The sequence below is a fragment of the Leopardus geoffroyi genome, chromosome B2, assembly GCF_018350155.1.
Source record: "Leopardus geoffroyi isolate Oge1 chromosome B2, O.geoffroyi_Oge1_pat1.0, whole genome shotgun sequence".
NCBI lineage: Eukaryota > Metazoa > Chordata > Mammalia > Carnivora > Felidae > Leopardus > Leopardus geoffroyi.
In genome coordinates, this window is record NC_059332.1 from 34,779,885 (window position 1) to 34,803,837 (window position 23,953).

Genomic DNA, 23,953 nt, shown 5'->3' on the forward strand with positions numbered 1-23,953 from the left:
TATTGTATTTTTACTCTCAAAGCACTGGGTAGCAGTTGTGTGTTGTATAGCCAGTCCTGTGAATTAAAGATCACAATTCAATAAAGTGAGAATGTGGTTGGGGAATATAAAAGAGGATGGAAGAGGTATTTTACAATGTATCACTTAAGAGAATTAGTGATTTGTAGGAATGCAAGCTGGTGCAGCCACTCTGGAAAACAGTATGGAGGTTCCTCAAAAAACTAAAAATAGAACTACCCTACCACCCAGCAATTGCACTACTAGGCATTTATCCAAGGGATACAGGTGTGCTGTTTAGAAGGGACACATGCACCCTTATGTTTATAGCAGCACTATCAACAATAGGCAAAGTATGGAAAGAGCCCAAATGTCCAATGATGGATGAATGGATAAAGAAAATGTGGTATATATATACAATGGAGTATTACTCGGCAATCAAAAAGAATAAATCTTGCCATTTGCAACTACGTGGATGGAACTGGAGGGTATTATGCTAAGTGAAATTAGTCAGTCAGAGAAAGACACAAACCATATTAATTCACTCATATGAAGACTTTAAGAGACAAAACAGATAACACAGGGGAAGGGAAACAAAAATAATATAAAAACAGGGAGGGGGACAAAACATAATAGATTCTTAAATATGGAGAACAAACTGAGGGTTACTGGAGGGGTTGTGGCAGGGGGCATGGGCTAAGTGGGTAAGGGGCACTAAGGAATCTACTCCTGAAATCATTGTTGCACTAGATGCTAACTAATTTGGATGTAAATTTGAAAAAAATTAAAAATTAAAAAACAAAAGAGAATTAGTAATTTGTGTCTTTTACAGAAAGAAACAGAACTGTACATTAAAACAAGCAATATTTTTCCATTTCTTTCCCCCACCTGTAGGAATATTCATCCAGTCTTCCTTACTTTTCCCATGTAATATTTTTTTTAACGTTTAGTTTTAAGAAAGAGAGAACAAAAAAAGTGTGAATGGGGGAGGGGACGAAGGGGTGGGGACAGAGGATCTGAAGCAGGCTCTTTGCTGACAGCAGAGAGACCAGTGCAGGGCTCGAAGCTACAAACTGTGAGGTCATGACCTGAGATGAAGTCAGACACTTAACCAGCTGAGCCACCCAGGCGCCCCTTCCTATGTAATCTTACAACAAGCTTCCTTTACTGGAATGTTTCTGTTCCTGGCAACTGAGAGAGCCCAGTAACCTGCTGAGTATAATGAGATGATAAAAACTGCCATCCTGGGTTGGGTCCAGGGTCTTGAATCCAGCATTTTGTTCCTGAAAATGGCACTAAGGTGGGGTTGGCATGAAGCAGGCAATATATGCCCATCGAGGTACTGGGTGGGGGGTGGAGTGGGGGGACACTGGAGCTGACAGAGGCACCAAAGGCTACTCATTTCCAGCTGGCATGGGTCACGTGGGGCCCAGCATGACCAGATCAGATCTTTTTCTTCCTTTCTTTATTTAAAAAAAAATTTTTTTTTTAAAAATTTTTTTAACGTTTATTTATTTTCGAGACAGAGAGAGACAGAGCATGAATGGGGGAGGGTCAGAGAGAGAGAGACACAGAATCTGAAACAGGCTCCAGGCTCTGAGCTGTCAGCACAGAGCCCGACGCGGGGCTCGAACTCACGGACCACGAGATCATGACCTGAGCCAAAGTCGGACGCTTAACCGACTGAGACACCCAGGCGCCCCTAAAAAAATTTTTTTATGTTTATTTATTTTTGAAGGAGAGAGAGACTGAGCAGAGGGAGGGGCAGAGAGAAGGAGACACCGAATCTGAAGCAGGCTCCAGGCTGTCAGCACAGAGCCCAACTCGGGGCTGGAACTCAGGAACTGTGAGATCATGACCTGAACCGAAGTCAGATGCTTAACCGACTGAGTCATCCAGGTAGCCACAGATTGGATCTTTTTCAAGAGAAGCCACAATTTTTTATCTCAGATTTTTATCTGAGGTCTTCTGACTTGGAAATGTTGTCCATCACTTTACATATCCCATTGAACAAAACACCTCTGCAGGCCAGAAATCAGCCAATGGACCATCAGGGTGTGACCTTTGCACCAAGAGCTTTATCCCCCAAGAATTTCTCTCTCTTTCCACGCTAAAGTATATATATATTCTGTTGTCACACCCTTTGGAGGTATTGTATCCCACTAGTTCACTCACAGAAAGTAAGATTTCATTTTATTGTCTTCAATCTACATCACTGATATTTTGAGAGGTAGCCCCCATCTACCAGACTAAGTTTGGATAGGTCTGTCTGCTTTTATTTTCACAATTTTATAAATTTCTACCATATGTACTCTTGGCCTTCCTTTATTTAAAACATTTTTTTAATGTTCATTTATTTTTGAGAGAGAGAGAGAGAGAGAGCACAAGCAGGGGAGGGGCAGAGAGTGAGAGGGAGACACAGAATCTGAAGCAGGCTCTAGGCCCGCAGCTGTCAGCATGGAGCCTGATGCGGGGCTTGAACTCACGAACCATGAAATCATGACCTGAGCTGAAGTCGGACACTTAACCGACTGAGTCACCCAGGTGTCCCTCTTGGCCTTCACTTGTGACTTCAGAATTCACCTACTATTTCATCTGTGGTCAATTAATTTAATATCCCACAAACATTTGCTGAATGCTAGGTGCTCTGGGGATACAAAAGAACAAAGACTCTGTAGTTTAGTAGAATAAAAATCCCAAAATATAGTGCTGTAAGAGTTTAGGAGTGGGAAAGACAGGTATTAACATTTATTGCTGCCCTGCTATTTGGCAGGTTCTTCACACACATCCTCTCAAGAGAGGTACTATTTTCCTGATACTGATTGTACCCATTTTACTGATGAGTTTAGTTTTAGTTTCTCAGAGTCAAATAGCAGAGCCAGAACCTGAACTCCATCTTTTTGGCTCCAAAAAATGCTACATCCAAATACCACGTGACCTACAGAGTGGGGTTAATAATTCCAACCTAGGGGGATGAGAAAGGCCTCCTGGGGGAGGGGGGATATGATTTGAGCTCTGCACTGTCTAAACTGGGGGCAGGGAGAAGAATCAGGTATTTCAGGAAGAAAATAAGATAAAATTACAGAGATAATATAAAGCAAGTAATTTAATAGATGGAGTAAAGTCAGTGTCAAGCCCAAAAAGGTAGGTTGAGGCCTATTCCTGGAGGGCCTAAAATGCTGGGTTGAACCCGGATCTTTTAGCTACTTAGTATTTGAAACAGCATTTTTCCCAGAATTAGAACAATCTTAATATTTGTATGGAACCACAAAAGACACCAAATAGACAAAGCAATCTTGAATAAGAAAAACAAAACCAGAGGTATAACATTTCCAGGCTTCAAGTTATACCACAAAGTGATAGTAATTAAAACTGTATGGTACCGGCACAAAAACAGACACAAAGGTCAATCCACTAGAATAGAAAACCCAGAAATAAACCCACAATTATATGGTCAATTAATCTTTGACAAAGGAGGAATAAATACACAGTGAGAAAAATTCTTTTCCACAAATGGTGCCAGGAAAACTGGACAGCAACATGCAAAAGAATGAAACTGGACGCTTTCTTACACCATACACAAAAATAAACTCAAGGGGTGCCTGGGTGGCTCTCAGTTAAGCATCTGACTCTTGATTTCAATTCAGGTCATGATCTCACAGTTCGTGTGATGGAGCCCCACATAGGGCTCTGTGCTGACAGCGCAGAGGCTGCTTGGGATTCTCTCTCTCTTTCTCTCTCTGCCCCTCCCCACTCACACACATGCTCTCTCACTCTCTCTTTCCCTCAAAATAAATAAATAAACATTTTTTTTAAAAACCCTCAAAATGAATTAAAGACCTAAATGCAAGACTTGAAGCTATAAAAATCCTTGAAGAGAACACAGGCAGTAATTTCTCTGACATTGGCTGTAGCAACATTTTTCTAGCTATGCCTCCCGAGGCAAAGGAAATAAAAGCAAAAACAATTATTGGGACTACATCAGAATAAAGTTTCTGGACAGTGAAGGAAACAATCAACAAAACTAAAAGGCAACCTATGGAATGGGAGAAGATAGTTGCAAATCACATATCTGAAAAAAGATTAGTATCTGAAATATATAAAGAAGGGATACAACTCAATACCCCAAAGATAAGTAATACAATTAAAAATGGTCAGAAGACATGAACAGACATTTCTCCAAAGAAAATATCCAGATGACCAACAGACACATGAAAAGATCTTTGTCATCACTTAATATCAGGGAAATGCAAATCAAAACACAATGAAATATCACTCATACCTGTCAGAATGGCCAAAATCAAAAACATAAGAAATAGCAAATGCTGGCAAGGATGTGGAGAAAAAGGGATGTTGGTGGGAATGCAAACTGGTGCAGCCACTATGGAAACAGTATGGAGGTTCCTTAAAACATTAAAAATAGAACCACTATTGCATTACTGGGCATTTCCCCAAAATACAAAAACACTAATTCAAAGGGATATATGCACCCCTCTGTTTATTGCAGCATTATTTGCAATAGTCAAACTACTGAAGCAGCCCAAGTATCCATCAATAGGTGAATGAATGAATGAAGATGTGGTGTGTGTGTGTGTGTGTGTGTGTGTGTGTGTGTGTATGCAGCCATGAAATATATATGTGGTGTGTGTATATATATATATATATATATATATATATATATATATATAGTCAGCCATGAAAAATAATTAAATCTTGCCATTTGCAACAACATGGATGGAGCTAGAGAGTATAATGCTAAGCCAAATAAGTCAGTCAGAGAAAGACATTATGATCTCACTCATATGTGGAAGTTAGGAAACAAATGAGCAAAGGAAAAAGAGAGAGAGAGAGAAACCAAGAAATATATTTTTAACTGTAGAGAAAAAACTGATGGTTACTAGAGGGGAGGGGGTTGTGGGGATGTGCGAAACTGGTGATAGGGATCAAAGAGTACACTTATCATGACAAAAAAGAAAGTGAGCAGGACTAGTAATATGCACAGAGAAGTGCTTTTTGGCAAGACAAAGTGTCAGTGGTATGGTCTAGAGCTATACTATCCAGCATGGTAGCCACTGGCTACCTGTGGCTATTTAAATTTAACTTAATTAAAATAAAATGAAATGAAAGCTTCAGTTTTTCAGTTGCACTAGCTACAGTTCAAGTGCTCAGCAGCCACATGGGGCAGAGGCTACCATACTGAATATGAATAGTGCGGGTATAAAACATTTCCATCATCACAGAAAGTTCTATTGGACAGTGCTGGAAATGAAAGAGACTGAGGCAGAAAGTCCAGTTGGAGACCATTATTATTACTGTAGCTTAGGGGGAAAGTAATAAAGTCATCACTCATGGGAGGGACCACAGCGAGGCTGGTTAGGAGGGACAGGAGGAAAGCTGTCTTTAAAGAACTCATCACATGATAAAAATAAAACACATGATTCCTTATTTTTTTTTTTTTTTTAGTCATCTCTAGACTTTGTGCAGCTCCATTATGTCTTTCTTGATTTCATAGGAACTCTATTGGTTGATTTTCATGCATTAGCAGGACACTTCTGATAAGAAGCTGCTATTTACAAGTGGCAGATGCACTTTGGTGTGGAGAAGGTGGTGCATTTCAGAAAAAAGTTTTCAAAGTACGCTGATGGGAATGACCTTTCAGCTGAGACACAACGCAAGAGGGGGTCTCTGTTGCTGACGCCTGAGGGCATCAGTGTGACGGGTCTTTGCACATGGTGTGATCAATAACATGCTAAGTTCTACCCATAATCTTGAAGCTAAGTGTCTGCTTAGAAAACAATTCCCTGATGCTTCTTGACACCAGACAAAATATTTAGGTGGGTGGACTATGGGTCTGAAGTTCCTAGGGTTTCATTTTCTTTTTCTACAAACGTGATTCTGGGCATCTGGCTTCACTACCAACAAATTATTTTCATCTGTGTAGCCCACACTTGGTGCCCACACAAACAGCATCAGCATAATCTGGGAACATGTTAGAAATGCAAATTCTCAGGTCCCACCTAGCAAGACCTAATTAATCAGAAACTCTGCGGATGGGCCAGCAGTTGGTTTAAGAAACCTCCAGGTGATTCTGCTACACAATAAAGTGTGAGGACTGCTGTAAATGTAGCTAATTATTTATTTATCATTTATTTGGTTAGTCTTCCCATGCTCAATTTGGGGGCATTGTTAAAAACAGGCACTTTTGGGGCGCCTGGGTGGCGCAGTCGGTTAAGCGTCCGACTTCAGCCAGGTCACGATCTCGCGGTCCGTGAGTTCGAGCCCCGCGTCGGGCTCTGGGCTGATGGCTCGGAGCCTGGAGCCTGTTTCCGATTCTGTGTCTCCCTCTCTCTCTGACCCTCCCCCATTCATGCTCTGTCTCTCTCTGTCTCAAAAATAAATAAACGTTTAAAAAAAAAAAAAAAAACAGGCACTTTTACTGTCTCTCTCTCCTTCAAAAATAAATAAGCTAAAAAAAAAATGTTAAAAAGGGGGCACCTGGGTGGCTCAGTCGATTAAGCGTCCCACTTTGGCTCAGGTCATGATTTCACAGTTCATAAATTCAAGCCCCACATCGGGCTCTGGGCTGACCGCTCAGAGCCTGGAGCCTGCTTCAAGTTCTGGGTCTCCCTCTCTCACTGCCCCTCCCCCGCTCGTGTTGTCTCTCTCTCTCTCTCTCTCTCTCTCTCTCTCTCTCTCCCCCCCCCTTCAAAAACAAATAAACATTTTTAAAAATGTTTTTTAAAAAACAGGCACTTTTGGGATACCTGAGTGGCTCAGTCGGTTGAATGTCTGACTTTCGCTCAGGTTATGATCTCACAGTTCACAAGTTTGGGTCCCACATGGGGCTAGCTGCTGTCAGTACAGAGTCTGCTTTGGATGCTCTGCCCCTCTCTCTGCTCCTGCCCGCTTGCACTGTCTCTCTGTCTCAAAAAATAAATAAACATTAAAAAATAAAAAAGGCACATTTGACCTAGCCCCTGCATCCCCCAAACTACCCCTGTCTATCAACCATCTGTTGATTCATTTACATAATATGTTGAAAGTATTTTAAAGGCCAATAATAAAAAACTTCAATGCAACCCAAATTTCTGACTATTAACCTGACCGATAGATGTGAAATCCTGAACCTTAGTTTAGTTGCAAGACTATCTTTCGCCTCATACTGTCATCTTTCCTATGTTCTCTATAATCAATGGTAAGGTAATATCCACTTCCAAAATTTCAAATAAGCATTTGTAATTTCATCAGAAACAACAGCCCTTTGCCCGTTACTACCTCCATTTTTATAGGGAATGTATTTGGGATATAGCAAAGGCACAAGCGGGGTGCACTGATTTTAGTATCCTTCAGTTATTCTGTCTGGTGGCTGGGGATGAAGAGCCTTGGGGACTGGGTCGACAGCCGTCAAAAGCATACACAACTACCTTCGATGCGACCGGTGGGGTGTGTTGGAGAGAAACTCATGGTCAGGGTGAGGATGTTGGAGAAGGCTTCACAGGGGGGCACTGATACATCAATAGGAGTTGAGAGAAAGAGAAGGGAGCCATGGCAGGTGGGAGTGGGGGCGCAGTCCCAAAGAACAAAATGAACAGAGCGGTAAGGTCTGAAAGAAGAAGGCGCGCCTGGGCAGTGGGGCCGCAGGAGGAGACAGACGGTGGTAGCGAGAGGATCAGCCTGCAGCTCAGTTCTGGGGCTTCTGGCAACTCGGACCAAAGAGTTTGAAAGGCTCCGATTGCAAATCGCATGCACCGCCCCCTGTCCCTGCGGTTCGGCGGCCTTTCATCAAGCAGAGAAGATACCTCTGAGAGATAAGCTTTCAGGGATACCGTCATTCATTCATGCCACAAACACTGAGCGCCCGCGACGCGCCGGGCCCTGCCGGCCACTGACGCAGCCCCCGCCCCGGGACTTCGGAGGGCAACCGGGGCTGGTGCCCCGCACCCGGACGCCCGCGCCCGGCTCCACCCTGCAGCCCCCGGCCCCGGGCGGCTCTCTGCCACGGCTCCACCTGGGTCTCCCGGCGGGGACGCGGGGGCGGACGCTGAGGTCCGACGCAGCTGCGGCCTGGCTGGCGGCGCTGTAGACGCGGACGCCGGCCGTTCCCGAGCCGTTGCGGCCGAACCCGAGGGCGTTCTGGCGGGCGGGGCACCAGAGAGAGGGGCGAGGAAGGAGAGCTAGGGCAGCTACGGTGCGGAGCCCCGAGCGGGGGCTCCTGGGGCCAGGGAAGCCCTTTAATCTGTGCCACCCAGGCCTCCACTTGCTTTGGGGTTTGACTGCTCTTGATTGGGGGCCCTCTTGATGCCAGCCCTCGTGCCCGGCACGCCGCACACAGTAATTCACTTAAATCACGCGACGACCTTGTCAGGTCGGAAGACACACAAGGAAAACTGAGGCTGTAATAAGGTCACCCAGGTCTCCAACCCTAGCTCTCTGCCATCATTAGCCTGGCTCCTCCCACGGAAGGACACTCTCCAGCCCAGGTCTCTTGCTCTGCTCCCTGTCCTTTAACCCTCTGAAGTTTACTCAGTCCCTGTCACCGTCTCTAACTATGCCTTGTATTCCTGCTTGGTCCCTTTGCAGTTTTGCACTTGGCTCGATGACTGTGTTAGTGTGTAACGCATCATTCACTGGACCTATTCCTTTTTGTAAATTGTCACCCCCGTAAGGGCGGGGAATTTCATCTCGTTCATTAACTGCTGTATTATCCGTGCCTAAACAATGTGGTAGATGCAGTAAGTGCTCAATAAATTTGTGTTGAACGATTGGATGATTGCCCTGCTGTTACTGTAAACTCCATGTAGGCAGCATGTTTGCGGATCCCCATTAATCGGAGTGCCCCGCACCTAGGAGGCATTCAGTACAGATTTGTTGAAGGAGTGAGTGAATGGATTGCCTCCTGGATCTTTACCCTTTCAGTCACTCTCACCTCACCATCCCAATTTGTTGGGTAATTATATGAATTCCGTAGGATTCCATCGTCCATTCATCTCCTTGATTTTCCACTCCCACTTGCCATTTTTTTTTCAGTGACATTTTTGCTCTCATTTCCTCCTTCAGCCTTCATTCTTTCTTGGAAAGCTCCCTAACCTGCAGGTTGTCTTGGGACATTTTCAAGCAGCATGTCCTCCTAGGCAAGAGAATCCAGGCTAAGCCACACTGAATCCCCCCAGGAAAGGCTTTCCACAAATCATCCACGACTCTGGTTTTTGTTTTTGTTTTCTTTGAGGAGAACTAAGGATCCTGCACCACCTCCGAAGTGAGATCATGCTCATTATTCATAATTTGTTCAATAAATATTTATGAGGTACCTATTATGTTCTAGGCACTGTGCTAGATGCTGCGACAAGATAAGCAAAATCTGAGCACTCCAAGGGAAGCATAACACCAAAGAGAATAATCATGGGAAGTGTTGAGAAGTGTCCTGGACTGGATCTAGTTATTTCTAAGAGAGATTGGAACAAACTTTAACAAAGGAATAGGATGGTAACAGTGGGGGGTAGGTATGGGGTTATAATACCTTGCCCATTCACACTTTATTATCTTGTTCAGCTTTACAAATGACCCCGTTAGGTGGGAACGTAAGGCAGGAATTTTTTTTTTTGCAGAAACTGGAACTAGGGTCAAGAAAGGTCAATTGACTTGCCTAATGCGACACTTCCATAAAACAGTGTAATCTTTGCCTTGTTACTCCTTAATCTGAGAGGAGTGAATCAAATGCTTAAAATCATCTTCGCTGGAAGCTCTTCAGAGCAGGGCTCGGTTTCAAATCCTCAGAGTAATGATTTCAGAAATCCTTCTCAAAGGGAGATACTGGGGACTTTTCCTGAATCAGAACTGCCTGGGGCATATTGTAAAGATGCGCTTTCTTGGCGCCTTCACCGACCCTATACTCTTAGACTCCCTGTGCGTCCTGGGACTCTGCATTTTTAACCACCCGAAATGATTCTTCTGCACATAGAAGTTTAAGAACCACTAAGAGAGTGGAAAAACCTCAGCCTTCATGCAGGGCTAATATTTGCTTTGGGGACAGTTTTCGTCATAATTCCGAAGAATAAGCCATATGTCCTTGAACGGATGGAATGCAACGGCTTTCTGGCCAGAACCTACCTTTTTTTTTTTTTTTTTTTTTTAATTTTTTTTTTCAACGTTTATTTATTTTGGGGACAGAGAGAGACAGAGCATGAACGGGGGAGGGGCAGAGAGAGAGGGAGACACAGAATCGGAAACAGGCTCCAGGCTCTGAGCCATCAGCCCAGAGCCCGACGCGGGGCTCGAACTCACGGACCGCGAGATCGTGACCTGGCTGAAGTCGGACACTTAACCGACTGCGCCACCCAGGCGCCCCAGAACCTACCTTTTTAAATGTATTTCTTGGAAATTAAGGGTTCCACTGAGCAGATGCTCGGCTGTTGGTGACTACCCGCAGTTCAAAGATCTTTCGGTATTTTTCCCGACACCCTATTAGTCACTGTCGCTCTCCAGCACCGAGCCAGGCATTCGCCCCGGTGACCACGGTGGGGCGCACGCGGCATGTGTTGCCCACTTATCCCTCCTTCCCGGGTCCGCCTTCGCGCCCTTAAGAACAGTCCCTGAGAGTTCCTGCCTCTGGTCGCCAGCTGTTGCTCTTTTCTCGCGAGAAGTACTCCTCCCATCCTCTCCCGTCGTCAACCCCCCTCCCGTGGGCGGGTTCCATATTGGGTAAAATCTCGACTCGCTGAGAGTCCCGGGAGCTGTTCTCGCGAGATTACGGCCAGAGGCTCCTGTTCGCTGGCTCTGGAACCGCGACCACTGGAACCTCAGCGGGCGCTGCAGCTGGAGCGGTACTCCCGCGGCGCAGTCTAGAGTCGGCCCGGTGGGGGAGAGGGTGCAGGGGGAGCGTGGTGGTCGCAGCCTCGAGCCCCGGAGCGTGCCTTTGCCCTCAGTCGGGCTCGCTCCCCGTCGCTGAGGCGCTTCCAGCAGCTGCGGCTGACAGGGGCCGCGCGGGCGCGGGACTCGGCGGGGTCGCGTCTGCCGCACCTGCGCCGCCTGCCAGCGCCGGGTCCCCGCCCGGCCAGGCGGGCGACGAGGGCCGGGGAGCCGGTGCGGGCGCAGGCGGGGCCCCTTAGGGCCACCTCCTAGCCCCGCGGCCGCCGCTGGAAGATGTCTCAGGAGAGGCCCACGTTCTACCGGCAGGAGCTGAACAAGACAATCTGGGAGGTGCCGGAGCGTTACCAGAACCTGTCCCCGGTGGGCTCCGGTGCCTATGGCTCCGTGTGGTGAGTGTCACCCGGCCTGGGGCTGCGGTGGGGCTGGGTGGCCCTCAGTGCCCCAGAGCCAGGCCTGCCCCCACAGCTCAGCGATGCACCAAGCGGCAGGAATTTTCCTTGGGGGAGGGCATCGCTGCCCTTCGACCCTTGTCCTGCACTCCCTGTACCCCTTGCACCCCTCACTCTGCACCCCCAGGTAGGTGGTCAGTTGTGTGCAAGATGCAGGTCTTCGGCGGGCGGTGCTGCCGGAGCTCGGCCCTGGCTCGCACCCTGCGCCTGTCGGCTGGGGGTGGGGGGTGGGGTTCTGTTCCGGGGGCTGGCCTGGAGGCGGGGGTGTCTCTTCGGGGGTCTCCCTGCCCGCATGGAGCAGAAAGACCCTCTCCCGCTTTGGGCGCCGAGCGTGCCCTCTAAGCAGACGACAAGCCCTGGGAGCTGCGGGGGGAAGCAGAAGGGCAAAGCTCGACCGGGAGAGCGCGGTCGTCTGAACAAAACTGACGACGAAGGGCGTTCTGTCCCGGCTTCTTTTGCAAACCTCTTTCGAAATCTCCTTTGGAGAAGCATTCTTTTTGAATTCGCACTTGAATCAGCAGCGACCCATAGAGCCCGAAATACCGACTTTATCTCGGCGAACCCAGTGCCAGCTTGAGTGGTGTGTTTCCGATTCGGCTGAAAGCGTATTTCCTTTTCGCAGAGTGGGGGTGGGTGGTAGTGCCTGCAAGAATACTGCAGCTTGAGAAACTGGCGGCCTCACTGATTAGTCACATACCGCTGCTCATTTAGGTATTGTTTGACAAAACAGTTTTCTCCTTTGGAGCAAGTGAGATTCAGATCCGTTGGACGCGCTCGAGATCAAAAAGTTGTTGACAATGCTGGGAGGTATTGTGAATGTTGTTTTCTTAATTGCAAGACATCTTGCGAATAACTGTTTTCAAAGTCCCTTAGAGAGTTTGCAGGGAACTTGTCTCCATTTGTAGCGTGAGGTACACCATGGTTTTCATAAGGATATGGAATGTAACCCAGAGGAGAGAAGAGACACATCTCAGCTTTCATTCACATTGTGTGCTTTAAATGAAATTGATATAAAACTTCTGGATCCGAAATGTTTCACTAACTTAGGTTTTATACACTGTAGTTTAGATTTACTGTGGCTTGAGAGCTGCTGATCTGAGAGTAAATTCATGTATTCATGCGCATGCATCATTTGAAAAGGGCCTTTATAAAATTATTTTTTTGTTTTGGAACAAACTCCAGGCTTTTGGATGTGTTAATCTTTGTAATTCCTGTGTTTCTTAAAGTCACATTATGAATTTCCTGTTTGGTAGAATCTTCTGGGTAATTGAGATTGTGCAACTGTGTCAAGCAACAGATCATATTGCATATTCTAGTTCAAGCTGCTTCAGTTAAGTTGCTGATGGTACCATGCTTGACATCTTTCCCCATTTTTATAGTGCGACAGTTTACATTTTAAGGGAATTTGCAACATTTTACTACATATACACATATATGTGTGTGTGTGTTATTTGCTCATTTTCAAAGATGTATTTGGATTGTGGCTCCTTTAATAGCTGATTATTTTACCTCTATTTTTCATTCTTGAATTGACACGTTAATTTTTATAGTACCAACTTTTTGTTTCCAATGATGCTTAAACTTTAATGGAATGGTAAAGCAGAATATCTTAACTATGGGGAGTTTAGTGAACTTCAAAAGAACTGCTTGCAGTTTTCCTGTTGTTGGTATGAACAGCTTTGCACTGGAACTAGAGATCCGGATTTACAGTTAAGTGTCATTAAAATGACCTTTACAGGGGCGCCTGGGTAGCGCAGTCGGTTAAGCGTCCGACTTCAGCCAGGTCACGATCTTGCGGTCCGTGAGTTCGAGCCCCGCGTCGGGCTCTGGGCTGATGGCTCAGAGCCTGGAGCCTGTTTCGATTCTGTGTCTCCCTCTCTCTCTGCCCCTCCCCCGTCCATGCTCTGTCTCTCTCTGTCCCAAAAAAAATAAATAAACGTTGAAAAAAAAAATAAATAAAATGACCTTTACATTTCTTTAGTACTATACTTTCTGGCTTACAGAAGCCTGCAGTTTCTGACACTTTGAAGTACTTTGTTAAACAGATTTTTAGAAATAGGTAATACAATTCACATTGTATAAAAGGATATTTAGTGAAAAGTCTCATTTCCTTTCTTGTTCTCCAACCATGCTATTCCTTTCCTCAGAGACCTCCACTGTTAAGTTTCTTAAGTGTTTTTACAGGGGGGCAGAGCTTGTTCCTTGTTTTTTAGTAGTACTTCCCCAAGGGATTGGAAGTGTAACCTATGGTATATTGGTGGAGGAATATACATCTGATACTATGTGACAATTGACTGTAAATAAATGTAACTGATTTTGGATTGAAAATATCAAAATTTGGATTTACAAGTAAGTGTTCTCTCATTCAGAGTTACTTGACGAGTTTCTTTCAATTAGCAGTTTTTCGGGTGTTGCAGAAAACATTTTTTTTTTTTTTTTTAATTTCTTTCAGTATCCTTTCTGGAGCCTGTGTTATTTTTCACTACCTTCATCCTTTGGGAGCAGATTTGACTTTAGGGAAATCCTCAATCCACTGAAACAGAGGCCGTGGAGATGATCTGATTTAATCCTATCACCTTGGTTTGATGGTGAGAGTACAGGTTTCCATTCAAAAGTGGAGCAACAAGGAACTCAGGATTCTCGGAATAACAAAATCAAACTGAATCCAAATAAGAGAGTTTGTACTCACGTCTGGTGAAAAAGATTAGGCATTCAAGTTGATGATATTGTTTTAGGTCAGATAGGAGTTGTAACTGTAAAGTAATGACAGAATTTCTTGTGTGACTCGTAGAACTGGATCTGAAGTCTGTTCCAAAAAAGAATCTCTGAAAGTGTTTTAAGGAATGCAGCCTCACTGAAATATGTGTCAGTTTCCTAATTGGATTGCTCTGAAGTGTGATACGCTTTGATGTATAAGTTAAAAAGTTTTCTTATATTAAGCCTATTTTCATTATTTTAATTTGTACTAAGTATATAGTAAAAAAGCAAGTAGCAGCCTGTATGATAACCAACTGTGAATCAAAGATCAAGGAATCAGACTAGAAATTGAGAGTTGATAAGGTTTTATAAATATGCCTTTCCTTTTTAGGGGGTAAAGGGAACTAAACCAAGTCTTGAAGTTTTAAGGAACTTTGTGCATTGTCAGTGAGGGGAAATGAAGCAAAATCGTTTAAGAATACATTGTTGCGAAGCATTGATTTTCTGGTTTGGAGACAGAAGGGGGGACTCTTTGTGGTGAGTTTAAGGAAATATAAACAGGAACTTAAATGCCTTTCCTCTGGGTATGGTTTTTCCAGACCTTTGCTGTTGATTAGAGGAGGTGGAGCACTGGCAGCCATAAAATAGGCAACAGTTGAGAATTACTCTTAAGTCATATTCAGTTGTTTATTCAACAATATTGAATACCAACCACGGATTAGGTAACGGACTAGGTTTTTTGAGATAGAGCCCTGAACAAGACAGAACGAGGTAATCCATTCCCTCAGAGAGCTTATAGCCTAATGCGAATAATAACTACATTGTATGGATTGCTTACTATGTTCTAGGCATTTTGCCTTGTGGTTTATATTTATCATCAGTATATAAAGCACATACAAGATTTTTAGTAAGAGGATGGCAAAATTTACTAAGATATCAAATCCAACTTCCTAAATGCTTTGTGGAACAAGATTGTATATACATAAATATAATAAAAATAAACAAAGCTAAATTTTAGTGTTACTAGCCATTCACCATTTTTAATCTTCTTTTTTTTTCTTTTAGGATGAGCCAGGGCACAAATAAATGAATATACATCATTGTTGACTATGCAAAGATGACTTTCTTGACTCCTGATCAGTAAGGGGGGCATGCCGTTTATTTTTCTAGTGGTGATAATAGGCCCATGCTGATCTTTCTTCCCGTTTGCTTTTGTTTGTAACCAAAAGCAAGGTGATTGGCTGCATGTTGCCAGTACCAACCAATAAATATTTAAAGATAGTGGCAAATATTTATATTATTTATATATAAAGACTTTTAAGAAAGAATTCAGTCAAGTTTGTTATAAAGTCTTATTTTATTTATTGAATCCTTTTTTTTTTTTTTAACTGATGCTTTTCTGCTGGCTCCCATTTTTAAATAAGAGTATTCTGAATCTCTGGCTTTTCAGTTCCACCAGTTTAATTTATTGATACTGAAGAGTACTCTGTTTTTTATTTCCCTCTAGCTCAGCCTCAGAGGTGATCTGTGTATTGACTTTGGCCTTTCATGGGCAACAGTGCACATGGCATTGAGCCCCTGAGGCTTAGGATCCAAAGGTGGAAAAATTCACTGGGCTAGATCACTCTCACTTTAGTATAAATTGACATTTGTATGGGATTTTACACTATAAAGTATTTTCATTCAGAGCATTATCGTTCAGTATTCACCTGCTCTCTGAAGGCTGGTGTTATTAACCTAGTTATATAGGTGAAGAACGAGATTCATCCGTTGAAGGAAATGGCTTGCTTGCCAGTGGTACCTTGGATTTGGTTCTATGGTTTTGACACTTTAGAAGTCGTCTTTCCTCTACATGTAAGCTGCTGAGGTTGTGTGATGACATCTTCTCTTGTGCTGTTTGTCCTTCCCTCTTCTTTTGTGAAGAAGGGTTGCTGAGTCACTTGCAATAGAGCTGTGACTGTATAGCTCCAATCCCACCACCATCATTGCGTAGGTAATCTGAGGGGTAGTGACCTAACTTATTAAAATTACCCCTCTTCCTCAGAATTGATAGACCAAAAATGAAGTCATTGCCCAGATTACATTTTTATCCCTAAGTAATTATTAGTGCAAATAGTTATTTCCTGTATTTATGAATCCTGTTGGTTTGGAATTCTTCAATGTGCATTTTGTAAAGTTGGGACTATCTGTACATATTTGTGTTATATAACTATAGGATATTATAGAAATAGTTGCTTATCCAGGCTTTTGAAAATACATTAAATTTTTGCTTTTTACTGTGAAATTTTGTATTGATTTGTTCCTATCTAAGAGGTATCATTACTGTAATGCTCAATAAAAACCTCATTGTGAAGTGAGTTTCCCTGACCTGGAACCTAGGGATTTCCTCTCATGGTTGCCATGTAGTTAGAAGTCACGCGCATGTTTTTTCAGGACAAGAGAAACAAATAAACAAAAAACAAAAACAAAAAAAGAACTATTTAAACTTGAAAAATTTTTTTGTAAATAAAGCTTTCAGGGATTTTCATAAATTAAGTGCATGTGTCTTAAAGATTTATAAAATTAGCTGGTTTTCCAGCATTTCAACCTGTTAAGAATTTATTTTTAAGAATGAGGAAAATGGTGGTCTGTAAATTCTGCACTTTTGACAAATGGGTCCTGGATTCTGAGTTGTTGGCTCCTAGGTGGAAGGTGGGGGAGGAAGAGTATAGAAGAGAGGAGTCTAGAATGACCCCTAAGTTTTGACTATGGACAAATGGATAGATTTTAGTGCCATTATCTGAACTTTGGAGTATTGTAAGGATTGTGAAAGCAAAGGGAAAGAAAGATGGGTTCCTTGAGGATAGGACTGTGTGTTATACTGATACCCTGAGTGTCTACTATGTATGGGTCGTTCTTCAGGTGTTGGAAATGGAGTATGAACAATCAGACAAAAATTTTTGCCCATAAGAAATTATATTCTAAGAGGGATGAAAGTAGAAGTAGATAATAAATTAAAAAAAATTTTTAGTATGTCAGATGGTTGGTGCTGTGGGGGAAATGAAGCAAGGTACGGAGAGGAATTACTGGGATGGCTGTGTTGCACTTTTAAGCAGGATAGTCAGGATGGGCCTGGATGATGAAGTGACAGTTGAGCAAAGACCTGCAGGAAGTGATCTAGAACACTGGTTGGACTTGGGTGTGGAGGGAAGAACATTCCAGGCTGAAGGATCAGGAGTTGCAAAGGCTCTGAGGCAAAGGCCTCTTTCTCCAGAATAGCTAGGAGACCAGTCTGGCTAGCACTGAATGAACCAGGGGCCAAATAGTAGTAGAAGAGGGTGGAGGGGCTGCAGATGCACAGGGATCACGAAGGACCTTACTTGGCCTTATAAGAACTTTTGTAAGAACTGTTAGCACCCGTTAGAGGTGCTAATAATACTTCAGGGTAGAATGGGGGAGTCCGATGAGTTGGTGCATTGCCCCAACCCATGCTCACAACTGTCATTCCAGAAGGCTCTGAGTACCGGAGCCAGTACTTTCGTTGGGCCCTAGAAATTCAGGGTATTCCAGTCCAGCTCTTTAAATAACATGGGCTTATTTCACTTTTTCAGGTTTCTGTTGCCAAAAGGAAGGGAGCAAAGAGATTAGCTCTAGACTTCTGCTGACAAAAGAAGATTAGCCTGCTGGCAGGTTGAATGTTTTCTAACTTCTTTGGGCTTCTAGGTTTTTTCGTACTATTGGGTCATATTTTAAAAGACATTTTTACCTGCCTTCAACATTGCAGATCTCATTTATTTTTTGTTTTATTTGGCTTTGCATCTGCTTTACATTCCTCCACCTTCCCCCGATGACTGTTACCTGTTACTGATGTTTTAGCTGTGAGGCTCCAAAGCCGTCTCTGTTAACTTGAATAAATTGAAATAGATCGATTAATTTGAATAGATTGAAAGATCCTGCATGTATGTGACCTTACAAAACCCCATAGGATTTATTGTCTTCCTTGCCTTTATAGATACAGGCTTCTCTCCTCTTTCACGGGAATTATCCCCCTTTTACTGCTCTATCATCTAGTTGCGGAAAATAAGTGTTCCTAAACACAGATTCCCATGGCAACATAACAAAAAGGTAATAGAACAAATGTTTATTTTGTCTAGCTGCTGTCTGAGTAACTTTAGACCCTGAACACGTTGGCTCCTGTTACTTTGAATGATGTTGTTACAGATTTCCTTCTTTTCCTCAAAACCTCTAGGCCTTGGTGGTATTGTCACTGTGCCTGTGACATGAAGGAAGGTATGTGAGTATGTGTGTTTTACTGTCAGTCTGCCCACAAGTATGCATTGGTTGCTTTTGCAGGCTTATGGTCCAGAGTGTAGGCATCACACAACACACAACCATGCCACAAAAAAAAAAAAAAAAAAAAAAAAAAGGCAAAAAAGCATACCAACTGTCCCCTTTGTTTTCTTGAATTCATTAATTCAATATTGGCAGTGCTAAGCACTGTGTTAGGTGTTGTGTTTATAAAGATAAAAAAAAAAACAAAACTGAAAAAGCAGGAAGGGTGCCTGCTTTTGAACATATCAGTCTAAAAGGGACACATTTACATTGGTTCCTCAGAGATTGCTTTGGATGTCCTCTGTAGCTGTTCTATTCTGCATTCTTTCACTTAAGTTGCCATCTCATATCTACCTTTAGGTTTCTACTGCTTCCCTTGAAATTTTCTTTTAGATTCTTTTGTGTCTCTCTTGACTCCAGTGATATACTGGTCACTTTTTATATCTAGGGCAACTTTGTGTAAGGATATGTATTGGAAATCTGTGTCAGACAAGCCTTTTCATCTGATGATTCAGATCTAGAAAGTGATGACATCAGCACGTGCCCACAATAGGTCAGAACTTCTTCTTTTGATCTGCCTAGGGCTCAGGGAGGCTGTGTTTTAGGGGAAGCAAGGGACTGTGAGGGTAGAGGTCCTTTAGATTCTTAACCCAGTCCTGTACTTCCACTTGGGATGGTGCCCTTAATCATGCCCTTAGTCTGTCCTGTGACATTCAGCCTGAAGTGTCTGGGTTATGCAAGTGTAATATCGAATTCTTCTTTTTTGTATTTCCTCATTCCTGTGGTAAAAAGAACTTTATCCCCAGAAATAAATGCTTTATTCTTAATATCCCCAAGAGCTATTTCTTTCTTTTTTTTTTTTTACCCCCCTCTTCTGTGATATCCATGTAGGGCTTTAGCTAACTTGAGCCTCTTGAACTTAGACTTTTGCATAATAGTTTCTATTTACGTTTTCTGCTCCAGGCTACGAAATGCTTGGAAAATCTTAGTTATCTTCCTCATTTGGTGTAATAAAATTAGGCTTCCTAATGATTTTAGTATTAAATTGAAGTGAAATATCAATGTTGACATCTTATATTGATAAACTTCTAATAGTTTTCTTGACATTATACGTTTGTCTTGCTTCATTTTCTATTCCTAGTTTAGAGTCCTAAGTGCCTTCTTTATGCTTTGAATGATCTCCTTTGAGGTTAGCAATCTCAATAAGTTAAATGATATCGATGCTAAAGGGAACCAAAGGGAGGAAAATAGCAAATTAAGAAAACAGACAGTTTCATGAACATCTATCAAACTGTGTTTACATTTCCAAATATAATATAACCGAGGGTTACTCAACGTATTGACATTTTGGGTGAGATAATTTTTTTTGTTGGTGGGGGGCTCTTAGGCATTGTAGGATTATTAGCAGCATCCCTGTACCCTACTTGTTAGATGCCAGTAGCAACCTCCAGTTGTGACAACCAAAAATGTCTTTAGACGTTGCCATATGTCCCCTGGGGACAAATCACCCTTTGTTGAGACCTACTTATATAACCCTACATATTTGGATTGAATAGCCCTGAGGAAAAACTAGATAGGATAACTTGAACCTTCCACCTCCAAAAAGATAGAAAAACTATACTTTCTGTGCATATTCTTTTTGAATTTATCATCTGATACAATCTTAACAGTAGCCTTGCTCATACACTTGTATGTCCATATTTGTATTTCCAAACCTTATCTCAGAAATATCTAACCCTTTGGATTTCAAGTCCATTGAAATGTAATGTTTCATGCTTTCCCTTGATAATTTTTCTACACATTGCTTGAGGATGATCTCAAATGTGGCACTAACTACCCTACGAATAGATTGATGTTATAAGCCTATATGGTTCATCCTAAGAGATATGGAGGTGATGTTTGAAGGAAGCTTTCATTGGCACTGATAAATGACACTGCTCATGAAAACTGCAATCGTATGAGTCAAGTACCTGAAGGTTTCTGTAACTAATATTAAGGCAGCATGATTTTGAGAGTTAGAAATGTGTGTGTATATGTATTCGTTTATGCTTTAGATTTACTGTAGTGAAGAAAATCTGTTGGTCATCCATTAGTGTTAAATGTCCATCAATGTTAAAAGAAGTAGACATAAAATATAAGTGAACTGTGTATATAAAAAAGGTATTGATGTGTCTAGAGGTATGGGTGCATTGTGGGCTTTTGTAGTTTGAGTGGTTTCATGGAAGAAAAAGCATTTGAAGATTATTTTGAAAGATGGGTAATATTTGGAGAGGAGGAAAGGGAATGTTTTAAGGTAACAGGAGAAAACATAACTAAGAGAATTAGCTATGAGATGGACTAGCTTGACAGCAAGAATATCTCAGGTAGGGTGAACCCAGTTGTGGTTCTCATTCCGGTTGTACTTCAGAATCATTTGTGGAGCTTTTGTAGATTCTGGTTGTACTTCCGAATCATCGGTAGGCACTTGGGTCCTACACCCAGAAGTGAAGAACTAGGTCTGGAGTAGGGCTAAGGCAGTTGCATTTTTCTAGGCCATGGAGGGCTGTTAAAGTTTCTTGAGTTGTAAAGTATCGAGAGAAAAGTGTTTTAAAATTGATACTGACTGGAGTGTGTAGAATGGATTGGAAGAAGCAAATGTATTGCTTTTAAAAGTCTTCAGTGATTTGTTTATGTGAATATTTATTCTGACTCCCCAGCTAGATTTCTCAGTTTCTTGAGGTCAAGAACTACCTGTTTTGGTATGTATTTATTAATCTTGCATTATGTTCCAGGTACTGGAGGATACACAGATCACCTATAGCTTCTGCTCTCCTTCATGGTTTAGGTTTGGAAACAAATAATAAAGGGATTTTTTGTTTTTTGTTTTAGTTCAGTGTCTAAAATATTGGCTACTATGTTGCTGATTGTAGTCTTAGATCCTATCTAATTGCTGAATAATGTATATTTTAACTTGAGGAAACTATATTTTAGTTATCCATATCATGACAACAAATGATCAAGGATTTGGTCCCTCAATTATATTTTAATTTCTCTATTTTACTGTTATCTCAGAGGTTTACTCAACCTCAGATTTGAGAATAAGAGATCTAAAAATACATATTGAGAATCTACTATGTGTTAAACCCCATGCTGGAAGCTGATTGTGAAACTATTTTATAACAGCATGTTATTTCAACTTAAAACATTTAAATTTTTTTTAATGTTTATTTATTTTTGAGAGAGAGAGAGACAGAATGCAGGTGGGTTAGGGACAGAGAGAGAGGGAGACACAGAATCTGAAGCAGGCTCCAGGCTCTGAGCTGTCAGCACAGAGCCCGACGTGGGGCTTGAACTTACGAGCTGTGAGATCATGACCTGAGCCGAAGTCGGACGCTCAACTGACTGAGCCACCCAGGCACCCCTCAACTTAAAACATTTAAAACTATCTTTTATAGTTCGTAAAGTAGTCACATAATCTTATTTGAATCTCAAAACAGCATTGTGAGATAAAGAGAGCTGGTGATACCCCCATTTTATTGATTTGGGAACAGGCTTGTAGAAACTTTGTCTGAGATCACCTGCTAGGAAGTGCCAGAACCAAAACTAGAACTCAGATCTTTTGACTACTAGTTTACTTTTCTCTGTATCACACCGCATATGTTTATGCTTAATAGAAAATTTTGAGATTAGAGCATCAAAATCCCGCAGAGACCATTCACTAGGATGAAAAGTAGCTTTGTTAAATGGAATTCCAGTGATTTTCCTTGGGCAGTAAAAAGATTCTTAAGTAACACAATATTCCCAAAAGTAACTGAGATATCTTGAAAATTCCAATATTTTTTTAAAAAAATCAAGTCACTCTGTTTAGTGATTTAAAAATATGACCATAAGTTATTTGATGCTTCTCCTTTACAGAAGTGGAGCTCATAATCTTCACCCTCAGTGAAGGTTGCACTTACTGACTCACTGTTCTAATATATGGAATGTGTAGTAATGATGGAGTGTGATTTCTAAGGGTAGGTCATAAAAGATATGTGGCCCCCATCTTGCTCTTTTCTCTGAACGTTTCTCTGAAATGAATTTCTCTAGAGCAGTTTTTCAACTTCAGCACTATTGACATTTTGGGCCAGATAACTCTTTGCTGTGAGGGATGTTTAGCAGTATCCCTGGCCTCTACCCATATAGAGATGCCAATAGCACCCCCCTGCCCAGCCCCCTCAACACTGCCCCCCCTCAGGTGTAATAGGCAAAAATGACTCAGCCATTATCCAGTATCCCCTGGGGGAAAACTGCCTTCTGTTGAGAACCACCACTTCAGGGACAGCCAGCAGCGATGCTGAGAAGACACCCAAGCAGTCCTGAAGAGAAGCCCACATTGCGGAGAACTGAGGCCTGCCAAAGCCATGTAAGGCAGCCATCCTGGAAGTGGCGCTTCCAGCCTCGGTCAAGCCTTCAGATGACTGTAGCCAACTAAGGCCAGCATCCTGACTGCACCCTCATGAGAGACTATGAGCCAGAACCACTCAGCATCCTGCTCCCCAATTCCTGACTCACAAAAACTGTGAGATAATAAATCTTGTTTAAGCCACCAAATTTGGGGTAATACCATTAAATGTTACTGTAAAATATATGTCATATAAGATGGTGAGTCACAGCCTAAGCAAACCAAAAATTGTGAAGGCACATTAATGCCTGTTACATGCATCTATAGATACTCATGTTCATAGCATATACTTGTAAGGGTGCTTTTCTGGATATGAAGCCTATCAGCACTATTACTGTAAAAGCCTTTTAATTGTAGTAGCAAAGCAAAGTTCATTGATTGTAATACTAAATAGTTACAATGTAATGTGGTTAGTTTATTTCATATTTGCTTGCATGCAGTTAAAAATTATTTAATGATAACTTCAAAACGTTTGTTACTGAAGTTTTCAAACACAAAAGTAGAGAAGATAAACCCATGGTGACAACATTCTAATGAGGCTTGGGAAAATAATGCCACATGTAATAAAATAATCCACATGTAATATTTTTGTAATCAACATGAGGTAACTATTGTTCTTGATGCATATGTATCATTTTGCATTTGCAATAAAAAAAATACGTTAACAGGGGCACCTGAGTGGCTCAGTTGGTGGAGCATTGGGCTCTTGGTTTCAGCTCAGGTCATGATCCCAGGTTGGTGGGATTGAGCCCCACGTCGGGCTCTGCGCTGAGCATGGAGCCTGCTTGTGATTCTTTCTCTCCCTCTCTCTCTGCCCCTTCCCTGCTTGTACTGTCTCTCTCTCTAAAATAAAAAAATAAAGTAAAAAAAATATGGTAACAGACACCACTGTGGCATTTATTTACTTATTTATAAAGTTTGTTTATTTTGAGAAAGAGAGAGAATCCCAACTAGGCTCTGTGCTGTCAGCACAGAGTCTAATGTGGGGCTCAATCTCAGGAACCATGAGATCATGACCTGAGCCAAAATCAAGAGCTGGAGGCTTAACTGACTGAGCCACCCAGACATCCCTCCACTGTGACTTTTAAAGCTTCAATGAAGAAATATCTTACAAAAATCATTTTATTTTCTTTCTTGTTTTGTTTTTGTTTTGTTGTTTTTTAGAAGGGGAGGGGGAATGAGCAGGGGAGGGACAACAGGAGAGAGAGAG

General features: G+C 42.3%; 2 protein-coding genes and 1 long non-coding RNA gene across 13 annotated transcripts in view; 2 read left to right on the top strand and 1 right to left on the bottom strand.

Moving 5' to 3' along the window:
- SLC26A8 (solute carrier family 26 member 8) overlaps positions 1-10,612 on the bottom strand; it is an 87,154-nt gene extending 76,542 nt beyond the window's left edge. For 4 of the 5 annotated variants that reach the window (XM_045500788.1, XM_045500787.1, XM_045500786.1 and 1 more), the window contains exon 1: positions 8,006-8,131. The gene's annotated coding sequence lies outside the window, so the exon portion shown is untranslated. Of the gene's footprint in view, positions 1-8,005; positions 8,132-10,351 lie in introns of those variants that run through there. The other variant, XM_045500785.1, reaches the window with a different exon arrangement.
- A 142-nt stretch (positions 10,613-10,754) lies between these two features.
- MAPK14 (mitogen-activated protein kinase 14) overlaps positions 10,755-23,953 on the top strand; it is a 75,875-nt gene continuing 62,676 nt past the window's right edge. For 4 of the 7 annotated variants that reach the window (XR_006717866.1, XR_006717865.1, XM_045500789.1 and 1 more), the window contains exon 1: positions 10,790-11,252. Coding sequence is in view for 5 of the 7 variants with exons in the window: in XM_045500789.1 (XP_045356745.1) it covers positions 11,137-11,252 (116 nt within the window). In the remaining 2 variants the exon portion in view is untranslated. Of the gene's footprint in view, positions 11,253-23,953 lie in introns of all 7 variants that reach the window. The other 3 variants (XM_045500790.1, XM_045500791.1, XM_045500793.1) reach the window with 3 other exon arrangements.
- On the top strand, positions 13,966-23,410 carry LOC123609630. The gene is made up of 2 exons (XR_006717867.1): positions 13,966-18,113; positions 18,238-23,410. It is a non-coding gene; the product is annotated as an uncharacterized LOC123609630 (long non-coding RNA).